Genomic DNA, 15,786 nt, shown 5'->3' on the forward strand with positions numbered 1-15,786 from the left:
CATTTTTCCTGCATCCTGTGTGCTGTTGTTGTTTTCTCTGATAGTGATGTAGAAGCCTGGAGAATTATCTGTATTTATTTAAGATTTATGAAACCAGGAAAACCTCCCTGATTAAAAAATATCTGTAACAAGAGCCAGCAGCAGCAGCATGTTCCAGCAACTTTAGACAAACAACACATGATTTAAAAAACACATCAACATACTCTGGCTTCATGTATCATCTCGTGTTTTTTTCCATCATTGTTTTTCTTGGTTTGAACTTTGAGCATACACGTTTATTTGCTAGTATCAACATATCTGTGTGCACAAATGCAGTGCCAGACACACAGACAAATCTAGGGGACATAAAAAGTAAAGACAAACATGATAATGACAAAAAAGTAGGACTGAAATAAGAAGGAGTTTAAGTTGAGGAGTGTTTAAGGTGCTTCATCACAGTCTGGTATACAAACATCTGCAGCAGTAACCTCAGAGGATCGTCTGTTTTTCTCCAGATTCTTCCATCAGGTGTGCTCTGTCCATGCTGTTTAAGTGGTTTACAAAGAGACCCCACCAAATGTTATTGAAGAGTAACTCCTTCCCCCTCGTAATGTACGCCATCTTTGCTTAGGGCAGAGCTGAGGACATTTTTAATTTGGTTTATCAACCTTTCCCCATGACAGAGCAATTCCTCTTTTAACCAAAACTACAGCAGGTCCAACCAGAGCAGGAAGAGTTGAGCATCTAGAGGAATTTGTGCCTTTAATCTTCAGTCTGACTTTAAAAACACTGAGAGAAACCTGAAGCATGTATGATGAAGCTGGCTTTTATTTTATTTTCCTTTCTTTTTATCGAGCTAATGTAAGGGATCATGAGCTACAATTTTCAGCTGGTGGAGTCATATGTCACAAATGTCACACATCACAGTCAGGCTCATCTGAAATAATGAGGTTTATAATAATAATCACACATGGCAGAACTGCAGAAACATGAATTAATGAAACACACTACCAGACGTACCATCACGGTGAGGGATTAATATTCCAACCCAAAATGTGGATGATGTGTTTGTATTTCTGAAGAAAAACTATCTGCTCCTCCAGGGTAAAGGAGGCTGCCCTGCAGGGTTTCTCCTGTTTCTCCATGTTTGTGATTGGTCAGACACTGCAAACTCCACCCTTTTAATGTGAGCACACACTGATCAAGACTAGAAAACCCTGGGTTCACTTACTGAGTTGACATCTAGCTTTGTAGTACAGCTTATCAGGACTGTGAATGTCTCATTTGGTCAACCCAAGTCATAGAGAGTCATCCTGGATGTGTTAATCCTGCTTCATAGCACAGGCTCACTCAGATCCTGATCTTTCTACAGCTGAGTCTAGACTTCAGGAGCAGAATACCTACAAAGTCACAGTTTTTCAAACAGAAGGGGGGATAACTAATGTTATCACAATAGAATAAACTAAAAACATTTTCTCATGAGTAAGAAGTTCTGTTAATGGAAGCTTCTGTCAGGATCTCTTCATTCTTTTTAATGTGTTTTGCAGGAAACTTTAACATTAGTCCGTGTAGACATTTTTATGATACAGCTATTAATATGTCTTATAAAAATATGTTGTTTTTTCTGGAAAATGATTTCACTTTCTACATTAAATGTTTTTTAATCAAGGAAAACTTTTCAGTAGCTCTTTTACAAAAAGATATGATGAATCTTTTCATTTGTGTTTGTTACTTTCTCCTTTCTTCAGTCATCCCAGCTGCTGGTGTTCTCTGCATCTCATCACATCCTTCATTCTCATCCTGTGTGTTTTGCGTTTATGGTTTATAGTTTATGCTCAGCATGCAGGACATTTAAAACAGTCTTCAGTCTCTTCCAGCACTTTTAAAGATTGTTTAATGACTTTCTCCATGTTCTTTATTTTATCTGTATTCTGCGCCTGCTTTGCACATCAGATTTCTACAGAAATTAGATCCTTTTCCCTCTTCTGTGTCCAGCAGGGTTTTCAGATCACCTCACAGACCAGAGCTCAGACAAGGAGTCGGGGAGTGGCTCACAAACAGACCTGAGGAGTATCTCCATGCTCCCTGCTCCTGCTGACTTTCTGTCAAACTCCAACACCAGCAGCGTGGCCATGCCCAAGCTGATGACCCCTGATGCCTTCATGACGCCCAGCACTTCAGTAAGAGAGCACAACAACAGAGACTTCTTTTGTGGAGGGAATATATATTAGACTGTTTCTGCAGAACAAACACAGAGACACACTGATATGTCCATTATCTTGCTCATAGCCTGGCCTGTAGAAATACACGTCTGTTTTATCTGCTACTTTGACTGCTGTTCATCAAAGTTCATATCAAGCAAGAGGAGGGGGGGTTATAGAAAGAATCAAGAGTGATTTCATTTTCCAAAAGACAGCTATGGCAAGGAAAACAATGCACAAAGCAGCACCGATGTTTTAACAACCCTCCAAGTTGTTTATTTTGTTGATCATTGTTTTTGTCCACCTCTCCCCTCCAGGTACCAGCGTCTCCTGGTAGCAGTGCCAGCAGTCTGACTATAGTGACAGCCATCAGCAGCAACTCAGATTCAACCAACAGGTAGGTCACAACACAACTAAGTGAAGACAACATATCATACACGTATCTTTTACCCACTGCTTCGTCCGTCTCGTGTCAACATGTATTGACAACAGTGTTTGTGTGTCTGTGTGCAGAGCTCTCGACGATGTAAGTCAGAGTCCGATCAGAGCCGAGAACAACAGCAGCTCCAGTCTGGCTCTGTCCACCTCCACCAACAGCCAAAGAGTTACCTCCTCTGTGCTGCTGCCTGGACTGGAGAATCTGCAGGTACGGCTTCACACAGCCTCTGAACTCATCCATATACCCACCTGATCAAAATGACGGTTAAATACATTTGCACTGTTGAATCTAAAAAGGTTGGAATTTGAGTTTCAAACTGCAAAAAGAAGAAATCGTAATGAGACAAAAAAAACGAGAAAGCAATTTATTGCAAACAACAAATTACAGTGAAATAGTCTGTTCATCAGCTGCTCAAAAGTTTTACAGCAAAAAAAAAAAACTGAAAACCCCTGAAATAAAAATCAAAGTGTGAAAAAAGGACTCAGTGTTTCCAGGAGTCTGTGTGAACGTTGCTCCAAGTGGTGAAGATGTCTTCACGGAGGATCATCCTCTGTCTGGACCTGATGTCCGTTTCTGTAAACGTCCCTCTCCATACATCCCCAAATGTTGTCAGAGTGATTTAGATCAGGGGAACATCAGGATGGTCCAAAGAGTGAGCTGATTCCTCTGGAAGAAATCCTTTGTCAGGAGCCCATTGTGACCTGCAGCGTTGTCCTGTTGAAAAACCCAGTCATTCCCACACAGACCAGGGCCCTCAGTCATGAAGGAGGCCCCCTGCAACATCTCCACAGAGCCAGCCGCTGTTTGACGCCCCTGACCAACCTGAAGCTCCATTGGTCCATTGAAGGAAAAAGCCCCAGATCATGATGGCGCCCCCTCCACTGTGCCTAAAATTTGGTCACAGGATCATCCTGTGTCTTGATGAACAGCCGATCAGATCCTCTGGCTCAGCTCTGGTTAAATATTTTCAGGTCTACCTCTGGACTGTTTTGCTCCATAACCCTCAGGATCTTTGATGATATCAAAATGTTTGTCTTACTGTGTCCAACCTCAGCAGTGATGGTGTGTTGTGAGAGGCCTTGCTGATGCAGCTCAACAATCCAACCACATTCACAGAGAGAAAGATTTTTAGTCTTTACCATCAGGAGGTCATGACAGAGAGAATACCTGACAGAAAATTACTGAATCTACATTTTAGAGCAGATTTAGCTCTTAAACTTTTGATCAACTTCAATTTAATTGTTTGCAACAAATTTCTTACTCAAACCTTTATTTGTCTCAATGCAATTTCTTCTTTTTGCATTTTGAAACTCTACAAAATACCTTTCTAACATGCAACAGAGCAAATTGTAAATTTGTACTACTTTTCGACTGATCCGAAGATTTTGATCTGGAGCGTTTGTCCGACTTCCTGTGTTGATCACTCTGCTTATCTGTCTCCAGGCTTTGGTGCCCCCAAGTGGTCCTCATGCACTCGATGGCTCTCCAGCTCTCGACTCCCCTCTCCTGCCCCCCCTGGCCTCTCCGACAAGAGCTCGCTCCCCTGATGTGATCTCATCAGCCTCCACAGCCATGTCTCAGGATATGCCTGAAATTGCATCCCAGACGCTGCAGCATCAGCGTGGACTCGTGTCGAGCTTGGACACTTCACCTCTTTCTGCTCTGCAGACAGACAGCATGGCCTCTGCTGCCTCCGCCCTGCACCTGCTGACCTCACCACGCACAGCTAACAACAGGTACTCTGACAGGAGAAATGATGATGTAATGTTAACAAATATAAGGAGCTTAATCGTCTCACAGTGAACAGTAATAGTACGACGTGTGTTTTTAAAAAGTCCGCCTGGAGTTTAAAGTTTACCTTTACTCTGAGAGAATAACGACAACATTTTTTTCTGTCTCAGCTTGTTGCCACTTGAGCTGGGTGGTGTAGATGGGCCAGGGAGTGGGTCAGTAGAGCCAGAACCAAGACTCAGCAACACTCCGTCCCTCCTCGAGAACGCTCTGCCCCAGGAGAACCCCGGGGCTGGGATCGGGTCAGCAGATAACGGTGTTAGCCACACACCTTGGCCTGCTGCTCCTGACATCACCAGAGAAACCAGAAACAGCCTGAGGGACAACGGTCTGGGAGACTGGTGAGACTTCCTCATTTAAATTAAACGTAAACATGAAAGATTTGAGTTTATACTTTAACACACTGACTGCCTTAAGAAAGACAGACGCTCTGAGCAGCTCAACAAGAGCATGAAGCAGGAACAGGACTGTGTTTTCTACATCATCTAGATCTGTGTTAAAAATGTAGATGCCTACATGGAAGAATTGTTCATCAGAACATTATTTGCATGTCTGCTGTGTTTTAGTTCAAGAGATCAGGAATCAAAGGACAGACACCTGAGCTCACCTTATCACAGACGCTCCTATCACCTCACACACAACGACAGTCTGGATGCTGGAGCAGAGCAGAGGTACCACTGATCCTATCACTGTTATCACTGTCCTTATATGAACAGTAACATGTGGCATTTAATTCTCAAGTTCAAGTCAAAAAGCTTCTCAAACACGTCACCTTCTTAAACGCTGTTTGTCCATGCGCCTCTTTTCTCTGGTCCAGCGACCCTGATGACGAAGTAGCCAGCCTGGCGTCCTCTTCAGGGAACTGTGGCAACCGATCCTCTCACAGAGTTCCGGTTAAGGACTGGAAGTCATCACCTCGAGCCTCACCAAAACTAAAGAGGAAGACTAAGAAAGACAACAGGTTTGTCAGGGCTTCAGTGGGATTTATTACACTCATTCAAATCATTTTGTTCCTGATGCTCAAGTAGCAAAACATGGAGTGTTTATAAGTCTATGTCATCGGGGTGGCCGGTTTACCGTTTTGTATCGTCACTGGTATAAAGTGTTGACACAAAATGAATTTTGCTATAGCGTAATTACCAAAGCATTGTTACACAGAATTTGGTCCTTGTAGTGGTTAGGCCATGTGGGAGATTTATTTCTCCAGGCGCAGCGAGAGGTCACTTATTTGCCGCAGCCATTCTGAAAATAAACGTGCATGCACCTTTAAGGCCAGTAGCACAGAGTCAGCGATGTGGCTTACTGGAGGAAGTAAACATTTACCAACAGGCAGAAAGTGAAACAGCGAGCCAAAACGCTGCTGAACAGCAGCTCAATGAGCAAAGTTACCAAACTAGACGGGGGTGTGTCTATGGTCAAACCTCAAACCTAAAACGTTAAAGTCACTGTTCGTCGATGATCCTCTTGAGCAGGGGTGGGCAATTAATTTTTACCAGGGGCCACATGAGGAACCTGAATTGTGTCAGAGGGCCACCAACTTTCTTCCATCATAAAATGCATCATAAATTAAATATTTTGAATAGCTGAAACTGACAATCAGAAGAATAAAGCACTCTGTAAATGTTTATATTAGGTGATGTAAAATTGTGGTGTAAAGGTCAAATAGAAAAAAAACAATTATTGAATCCTAAAATGAAAGAGAAAATGTCTTAAGTTTCGTCTTTGTCAATATCTGTCATACATGAACTCACTTTTACCGATTGAGAGTGCTGGCAGACTGCCAACACTTCCTAATATGGAGGGAGTCTCCCGTTTTTTAAACCCTTTCTCCCGCTGTTCTCCTGGCTTGTGATTTCTCCTGATAGTCCCCAAAATTTAAGTATGCTTCTGTGAACTCTAATATTTTACTAAGTCAAATCAAGTCCTGTACTTGGGCGTTATATCGAAAACTCAGAAACCATCCACCCCCCTCTCTTAGTTGGTTTGATCCAGAGACGCTGCAGGAGACCTCAGAGACAGAGACAGATAACGGTGCAGCACTTGTTGATGAAGAGTTTATCAGAGCCTTAGCTGTTTCCTTTCTTTTTTGGAGAACTTTGACATGACATGTCGTGAGTTAGACTAACGTAGCTCTGCTCTAACGCAGCATCCTCTCCAATCAGGAAAGAGCAGCGTGAATTTTATAGTGAGAAGGCCGACTCTAAAATAGTGAAACGCGTATCGTTGTACTGAAGAGAGTGCCGTCGCGTACATGCGCTGCGCGTGTACGCGACGGCACTCTCTTCAGAACAGCAGAGTTCAGGTGGAGGAGACTGACTGTGCCAGTGAAAGAGAGGAATAATTCAAACCACAATGTCTTGTTCAGTGCTTGTGATACATGGAGTATTAAGACATATGCACCCCTACAAGTTTTATGTTTATGTTTATGATTGGCCTCACGCGGGCCGGACAGGGACGTACAAAGGGCCGGATGTGGCCCGCGGGCCGTAGTTTGCCCAGGTCTGCTCTTGAGGCTTACTGCAGAAAAACTGGAAGTCACGTACACACCGAGCCATAAAAACAGACTTTTACTGCATTAAAAACACATTTACAGCCTTGTTCAAAAAACAGCTTGGGTCTAAAACACTGATTTCACTCTCAGCACACACTGTACGGTGAGTGAATTTTTTTCTATCTCTACAGTTTAGAAGTTATTAGGATCGTTTGATTTTCCAATCAGAGGCACAGCTGAGGTCATGTGACCGCCGGGCACCCCTGTAGCTTTTTAAAGAAAAACTCAAAGCCGACAATATAGTAAATGTGGCTGCTTCCGCGGTTTGGTTTCATTTCACGGTTTCAGGAACAGACGGGTTTCGTCATGGAGGCTTTGTCCATGTTTTATACAGCCTATGGACACAACCAATTTTTGACAAGAGTAGTGGCATCAAAAATAAACATTTGGAAGCAAACTGAAACAGTAGTTTGAGGTCTCACGGGACGACAATCTAGTAATGTTAATTTTAACAAATTTATCAGCATCCAAAATGTTATTAGTTAATTTTGCACCCATTTTTATAAAATGCTAAAAGTCATTTTTTGCCTGTAAGTATTCTTCGTTCCTCAGACCCAGTTTGCTCATCAATATAGTCACTTTAAGCTTGAAATGGGACAAGCTTCACTTTCAAAAGCACATTGTGGGCAAGTCTTTTTCTATAACAGTATTAGACATTTTCCACATGCTAGGTAGGATCTTTACAGGATCTTTAGAATCAGGTTTTGAAAAGACTTCACTTATTTCATGTTGGAAAACCGTGATATCATACCATTATCATAATATGAAGGAAAATTACTGTGATATAATTTTTGGGTCATATCACCCACCTTTACCATGTCACTCTGATTTCAGCTCAGCTAAAAATGTGTTTCAGTTCGGTTCAGCTCAAATCTGTCTTGTTCCTGGAAGGAAAATTTGCTTTGCAGCAGTGGACACACAAAAAACACAACAGTTAAACAGACAAGGGACAGTGCAACACGTAGAATGCATGTAGAATAACAGAGCAGCAGTGAGGAGAGGGAAGTACTGTAGAGTTTGAGATGCTTGAGCCTCTGTTGGACGCCACCTCGTCTCCATAGTTTCCAGACTTTCCCTTTGTTGTCATTGTTAAAATCATCTTGATCACTGCAGGTATCTGCTGTTCAACAATCTTCAGTGATAAGCTGCAACATTGGCTGCTGTCACTACTTAAGATCCAGTAAAAATCCTTGTGAAAACTGAATCCGCTCTGTATGTGAGTGGCAGGGATCAAACAAACACTGAGCCACAGACGACAGAGTCCATATAATGTTAAAGAACTCCACACCCTGAAGTGTGTGATAAGCAGTGAGACATAGATCAGGCTGCTTGTGGTTGATTTTACACTGACCGTGCCATGGCTATGCCAAAGCTTATACTGTGTTAAAAAGTGTGTAAGTTTCGATACAAAAACACATGAGCAAGTGTCATAGTCAAAACTCTCTTTGTTCATTTTTCTGTCCAGCGAATCATCTCAGTCTCGACAAATGGACTCTGCTCAGGTAAGATTTCCGTAAAACATTCATTCTTGGTTTGTGTTATCCGTCAAAGTGATTTAATATGGTTAAAAATGATACTTGTACGTGTGTTGGTGCCATTTTTTAAGACTTTGCTTCTTATTTTTACTGCAGTAGATGTTGTAGCTCAGTATTTAACTCAGCTTTCTCTGCTCTACTTTCAATCTTCCTCTACCTCTTCACAGATGAATGCCGAGGTACAGGATGAGTTACTGATGCTCTTGCGTAGCCAGCAGAGGGAAATAACTGAGCTGCGTGGACACGTTGAAGCTATGCAGAGCTCAATTTTGGCCCAGGTCGGGCACGTCCTGACAGCCCACCACGAACAAGAGCGTATCCTCCTGTGTTTATTTTTTTGAGTCACAAAACTTTAGAAAGCCTTTGATTTCATTTCATCTGAGAAACTTTCTGCTCAAATCTATTCCCTTGACTAACTAAAGATCTGATTCTGTTTGTAAATTTCCAGCAGCCTGGTAATATGATCAAATACTGGATGGGTGGTTAACTTAACACTGAAGCCACATTATTTCTCTAATGCACTCACTCAGTGCAGAGTTGTTTTCACCCCATGAATGCAGAGCTTGCTCTCTCCACGTTGATCCACTGTGGGCCTTGACCTTTCGTGACCTCAGAGCGCAGACTAGAGCGAGTTATCGCAGAGACTCAGAGTAACCAGCAGCAGCTTCAGGAACAACTGAGCCAGCAGATCAGCCACGCCCTCAGCTCAGCCCTGACCAACAGGATGGATAAAGTGCTACGGGAGGAGATGAAGAAGACAGTGCCACAGAGTAAGAACACGCACACACACGCACACACACGCACACACACACTGATGTTACCTGAACATCACCAGCAAGCACAGAGTCTTAGAGGCTGCAGAGAACAAAGGGATCCACAGGATGGTGGTATTGTACCATTAATTGTCTGTTAGCTGCAGGAAAAAGCCTCCCAAAACAATGGTGTGATCAAAGTCTTAATAACAGCACTATCAACTTCTTAATCTATCTGCTTTTTGTCTGTTCTACCTGCTGTGTTACATTTTTTAATCAGTCATTTGTTGCCAGTATCGTATCCTGAATTAAAGCCCATCTTACTGTTCCTTAAAGTGTAGATCAGAGCAGGATAGAACAGACACACAGCTGGTCCAAGCATTACAAGATTCTGCAGTCAGTGTGTTCCCTGCAGAGCATGGACATTTCAAGATAAATAGTCAAATTAATGCCCGAAATATTTCAACCTTTACCACAGATCTGAAAATGATGGTTAAATGGGTGTTTTTTTTTTAATCATCCTGATCAGAGATCCAACTTCATCAGTTGTTTTGCCCCTGCAGTATGTCTGTTTGTTCTGGAAAGAAAGAGCGGAAATGAGTCATGCTACTTGGAGCATATATGCACAGTAAGATGAATTTTACATAGAAGAAGTAATTAGGCTGAGTGTTCTTTTATGGCTGACAATCCTAATAGAAAACGGTGTAGAGTGTACCAACTCTTTCAGTGGGCCTAATTGGACCAGCCTGTTCTGAAGCAGGCAAGTCCAGAGTCGGTAGCCCGAGGCCCATTTTTTACCATAGACTGTAAAAAAAAATGGATGTCATCTTGCTTGGCTCAAAGCGAGGTCTCCACAAAAACTGCTCTCCCTGGTGGCTGGCTGCAGTATAGGTAAAAAGAAAAAATCCATCTCTCCAGTCATTCCAGATGGGCTGTGGCCAAACTTTAAAAAATTAATACACCTCATAGAAATGTTTCTTACGCCCAATTGTTGTGGTGATTTGAAGATATCGTTTGGCTGTCTTGTATTCAAGTCCTCTTTTTTCTGAAAAGTTTAGTTTACATTAGTTATACGAGGTAAAAAAACAAGGTTTTATGTCACGTTTAATGATGATTGACAGCTGCTGTTCTCGTGTATTTTTCTCGCGGATTGTAAAATATGTCGGGAGGTAGAGTCAAGAAGTGATTGGACTCTCAAAAGAAAAAAAATAATTTTTGTCACCCAGCTTCACTCAGATTCTTCCAGAATCCCTCACAGTCTCTACTGCACAGACATTCTGCAGAAACTGGATAACTCTTTCAGCTGATGTCTTTACAGGAATGTTTTTATCATGATGAGAAACTCTGAGAGTTTAAAGGATAAGTTTGGTTTAAACATCTTTTAAATTGTTTATAGAATGAAGTAGAACAAAATACTCACCCAGAAGGTTTTCCTGATCCAAGTAGTGTTTCAGGAGATATTTAGATCCGAAATTGCGCAGCAGACGTCCGTATAATGGGATCCATCGGGGCATAGACAGCGCCGCTCCTAAAACTGCATTAATCGTCCAAAAACTTGTGTTTTTCCACCAATATTCCATCATGGTTCGCTCCGGGTTAGTCCTCTGCTGCAGTCTGTGTCACTCCAGACAGAGCTGTGTGGCTGTAATGACCTCTGAACTGACGAAGACTTTGTTTACGTTTGCCCCTCAAAGAAAGGAGTCTGCTCTCCAGAGAGTACTGCGCATGGCGCAGGGGCAAATGTAAACAAAGTCTTTGTGAGTTCAGAGGTCATTACAACCACACAGTGCTGTCTGGAGTGACACAGACTGCAGCAGAGGACTAACCCGGAGCGGACCATGATGGAATATTGGTGAAAAACACAATATCTCCCGAAGCACTGCTTGGATCAGGAAAGCATTTGGGGGGGTATTTTGTTCTACTTTATTCTATAAACAATGTAAAAGCTGTATAAACCAAACTTATCCTTTAAAAAAACACAGTAGAGGACACGGGATTGGATTAAAGTTTTGAAATGAAGCAGAAAAGATGTTATAACAAATTAAAACAGAAATGTTTGGGTCTAAAAATGTTATTTTCAGGTCAAAAAAGTTTGATTATAAAAAACAATTGTGATAAAATCCTGATCCTGACATAAAAACAATCCGACATAATTTCTCCCTATCACCCCTAATGGAAAACATTTTCCTTGGTCAGAAGCAAGCGTGTTGGTTCTGTCTTTGGTATGGATGTAGTTCATGCTGTTTGAGCTTATTTCTTTGTCACAGTTGCAAAAACTCTCCAATGGCTGTTTACATATATCACAAACTTTTAGATTTCTATCTAAACTTTGTGTAAACACTATTAATTCCCAAAGTTTACAGCATAAATCGATCTAAAGTTAAGATATTTATTTGCATTCCTGTTTTCCTGCTCAAGCGGGTCTGAATTTTTGTCATTTTTATTGTTGTTAAGTTTTCCTGAAATCATTTTCTGCTCTTTGTGTTTATGTTGTCAGGACAGTGTTTGGCAAAGCAGATCTAAATTCTAATGAATAAAAGAGCACATGTTTAAAAGTGTCACCTTTAATGTTTTGGATTAAACATCACTAATCCTTTCAAAGTCTTCATTTAAGGGATGCATCAGCCCAAATCCTTTTCCTCACAGCCTTTGACTGTTTTTTCCTTCCTATCCTCTCTCCTCCACTTTGAGAACAGGGTATTTTCCTCAAGCCTTGATGTCATAGATGTGCTGATCTGTTGACCAATGCTCTCTCTTTCTCCCAAGCCATCACTAAGAGTCTGGAGCCGGTGACCGGTCAGCTGAATAATACGATCACCGCTAAGCTCACTGCTGTGGAAGTCACTCTAAAGGAAAATGTCAACAAAGTCGTGAAATCCAAAGTAAGTGTCTGCTCATGTGAATCCCTCCATCCTAAATCTTAAAAACATCACTTCCCTCAAATCTGACCACTTCCTGTTTACAGAACACAACGGATGCGATTGGCCGCGCTGCAGCTGAAGCGATGCAGGGGCCCATCCAAGCCGCCTACAAAGACGCCTTCCAGAGCATCGTGCTGCCGGTCTTTGAAAGAGGCTGCCAGTCCATGTTCCAGCAGATCAACGACAGCTTCAAACAGGGCACACAGGAATGTAAGGCAGTCTTTTCTAACATCAGCGTGTCTGGTTTGGTCTGGTTTTAAATAGTTAGTGAAGGCTTTTCCTCCAGAGTCACGATACCGTCTGCTGCCACGCTCAGATTTGGTATTTTCTTCATAATGTGCGTTTCCTGTTTCCAGCCCTGAAATCATGGTCTGTTTATCTGGAAGTCTCATTAAATAAGCATCTCTTTGAAAAGCTCAGGGACACTTTTTGTAATGATATCCTTTCAGACTGAGCTGGGGCACTGATGTGTTGATAAGTAGACTATTTATTCTGAGATTGTGCTCATACCAACCTCTGGAAGCTCAAACCACCTTTTTATTTTTTCAGTTTCATCAAGGCTGTCATGGTCTGTACAGAGACGAGACACACACTGTTAGCCTGCAGCTAGTATTGATTCCACAAAACGTGTGTGTGTGTGTGTGTCCTTGTGAGCTTGTTCAAATTTAAACTTAATCCCTGATCAATCCTCAGGCGTCGTGTTGGATGACTAAGTCTGGTCTAAAACTTGCTGAACAGATAGTCACCTCCTGTAGCGCTCTCATTATTATAAAGCTCTTTACTGTTTGTAACTGTTAGAGCTGCTCTCGCAATTTGGCAACAGAGAGTTCAGTTGTTTATCAAACCACACAGGGAAGTTCATTTTCAGACGGTGAAATATGAAGACATAAACTTGAGTCAATAAACCAGGAACTCTCCCAAACCATAGACCAGCACACAGACCTTATGAGTCTGAGACCTGGGTCATAATAAAGGATCCAGAAAACTACGACCAGACAGAGAACTACACCAAATCTATCAGGCTAAAATTGATTAAGTAGTTAAGGATTGGTTATTAGAATAGTTTATAGTTTGATCATATACTTAAGTTTCACTGTGGACATGAAATCTGTTTCTGTTTATCATTACTTAAACTTCCTCGTGTTATTTACTCTCCATAAGTCAAGTCAAGTTTGACTAATAAAGCACCTTCAAGAAGACAGCAGTCAATCAAAGTGCTGTACACAAATACATAGAAATAAATAAATTTAACAGTAAAAACAATAAGAAATCGAAAAACACTTTAATAAAACAGTAAAAGTATAGAAGCTAAAGACTGAGGTGCCTGTGATTTGTAAGAGCTCATTGATGAAACACCAGGGAGAAAAAGTGGGCCTTTAAGGAAGATTTAAAAATCTCTATGGTCTGGGAGGCTCTTATATGGATAGGGAGACTGTTTCACAGTCTAGAGGCAGCCGCTGCAAAGGCCCTGTCACCACCCGACTTACAGTGGCTTGAAAAGTATTCATACCCCTTGAACTTTTCTACATTTTGTCCCGTTCTGACCACAAACATAAATATATTTTATTGGCATTTTATGTGAAAGATCAACAAAAAGTGGCACACAATTGTGAAGTAAAATGAAAATTATACATGACTTGTAAATTTTTTAACAAATAAAAAACTGAAAAATGTGGCGTGCAAAAGTATTCAGCCCCCTTTTCTCTTATTGCAACCAGTTGCCTTCAGAAGTTGCCTGATGATTGCTGAACGATCAGCTGTTGACCTAATGATTAAATCGAGTCCACCTGTGTGTAATCTAACCTTAGTATAAATACAGCTGTCGTATGACGCCCTCAGAGGTTTATTAAGAAGACAGTGGTCAGCAAACAGCATCATGAAGTCTATGGAACACACCAAACAGGTCAGGGATAAAGTTGTGGAGAAGTTTAAAGCAGGGTTAGGTTGTAAAAAGATTTCCCAAGCTTTGAACATCTCACGGAGCACTGTTCAATCCATCATCAAGAAATGGAAAGAGTATGGTACAACTGCAAATCTACCAAGACATGGCCGTCCACCTAAACTTACATGCTGAACAAGGAGAGCACTGATCAGAGATGAAGCCAGGACGCCCATGGTAACTCTGGAGGAGCTGCAGAGATCCACAGCTCAGCTCATGCTTCACAAATCTGGCTTTTATGGAAGAGTGGCAAGAAGAAAGCCATTGTTGAAAAAAAAGCCACAAGAAGTCTAGTTTGCAGTTTGCCAGAGGCCATGTGGAGGACAAAGCAAACATGTGGAAAAAGGGGGCTCTGGTCAGATGAGACGAAAGTGGAACTTTTTGGCCTAAATGCAAAACGTTATGTGTGGCGGAAAACTAACACTGCACATCACTCTGAACACACCATCTCCACTGTCAAACATGGTGGTGGCAGCATCATGTTGTGGGGCTGCTTTTCTTCAGCAGGGACAGGGAAGATGGTCAGAGTTGATGGGAAGATGGATGGAGCCAAATACAGGGCAATCTTGGAAGAAAACCTGTTGGAATCAGCAAAAGACTTGAAAATGGGGCAGAGGTTCACCTTCCAGCAGGACAACGACCCCGAACATAAAGCCAGAGCTACAATATAATGGTTTAAAACAAAACATATTCATGTGTTAGAATGGCCCAGTCAAAGTCCAGAATCTGTGGCAAGGTCTGAAAACCGCTCTTCACAAACGCTCTCCATCTAATTTTACTGAGCTTGAGCTGTTCTGCAAAGAAGAATGGGCAAAAATTCCAGTCTCTAGATGTGCAAAGCTGGTAGAGACATACCCCAAAAGACTTGCAGCTGTAATTGCAGCGAGAGGTGGTTCCACCAAATATTGACACAGGGGGGCTGAATACTTTTGCACGCCACATTTTTCAGTTTTTTATTTGTAAAAAAATTTGAAAGTCATGTATAATTTTCCTTTTACTTCACAATTGTGTGCCACTTTGTGTTGATCTTTCACATAAAATGCCAACAAAATATATTTATGTTTGTGGTCAGAAGGTGACAAAATGTGGAAAAGTTCTAGGGGTATGAATACTTTTTCAAGCCACTATAAGTCTGGTTTTGGGAACCTCCAATAGCAGTTGGTTAGAAGACCTTAGGGGTCTGGTTGGGGAGTAGCGATGTAGGGCTTCAGACAGACACAGAGGGGCAAGACCATTGAGGTCTTTTAAAGAGATTAAAAGAATTTCAAAATTGATGCGAAAGCGGATCGGAAGCCAGTGAAGGGACGCTAAAACTGGTGTAATGTGGTTGCGCTTTTTCTTGCCAGAGAGGAGTCGAGCAGCAGCATTCTGAATGAGCTGAAGGCGGTTAAATGGATGACTTATCCATGCCAATGTAAAAAAGTTACAATAGCCATATTTGGTCAGAACCTCTGCTCCAAACCAGCTTTTTCATGAACTCCACAAAGTTAAAACTGGATTCAGAGTTTCATTGGTTAATGAGGCTTATTTACAATCAGACCTGGTTAAAAGAGGCTGATACAGACACACATTTAATAACTCTCAGCCACAGACGCCTCTGGTGTTCCCGTGTAAAGTGTGACCCTGCTAACTGCTGACTGACAGCTGACAATCACTGACATGTTCGGCTGAAGGTCTC

General features: G+C 41.8%; 1 protein-coding gene across 2 annotated transcripts in view; it reads left to right on the top strand.

The window, feature by feature from the left end:
• Nucleotides 1-15,786, top strand: part of edc4 (enhancer of mRNA decapping 4) — a 43,214-nt gene that overhangs the window by 15,687 nt on the left and 11,741 nt on the right. The window contains exons 15-26 of one of the 2 annotated variants that reach the window (XM_074677640.1): nucleotides 1,975-2,159; nucleotides 2,498-2,577; nucleotides 2,694-2,826; nucleotides 4,063-4,355; nucleotides 4,521-4,751; nucleotides 4,977-5,081; nucleotides 5,228-5,371; nucleotides 8,427-8,463; nucleotides 8,664-8,811; nucleotides 9,111-9,266; nucleotides 12,015-12,130; nucleotides 12,214-12,379. In XM_074677640.1, coding sequence (XP_074533741.1) covers nucleotides 1,975-2,159; nucleotides 2,498-2,577; nucleotides 2,694-2,826; nucleotides 4,063-4,355; nucleotides 4,521-4,751; nucleotides 4,977-5,081; nucleotides 5,228-5,371; nucleotides 8,427-8,463; nucleotides 8,664-8,811; nucleotides 9,111-9,266; nucleotides 12,015-12,130; nucleotides 12,214-12,379 — 1,794 coding nt within the window. The remainder of the gene's footprint in view (nucleotides 1-1,974; nucleotides 2,160-2,497; nucleotides 2,578-2,693; nucleotides 2,827-4,062; nucleotides 4,356-4,520; nucleotides 4,752-4,976; nucleotides 5,082-5,227; nucleotides 5,372-8,426; nucleotides 8,464-8,663; nucleotides 8,812-9,110; nucleotides 9,267-12,014; nucleotides 12,131-12,213; nucleotides 12,380-15,786) is intronic. The other variant, XM_074677641.1, reaches the window with a different exon arrangement.

The sequence above is a fragment of the Halichoeres trimaculatus genome, unplaced genomic scaffold (assembly GCF_033239565.1).
Source record: "Halichoeres trimaculatus isolate MK-OKI-2021-1 unplaced genomic scaffold, fHalTri1.1 fHalTri1_scaffold_10, whole genome shotgun sequence".
NCBI lineage: Eukaryota > Metazoa > Chordata > Actinopteri > Labriformes > Labridae > Halichoeres > Halichoeres trimaculatus.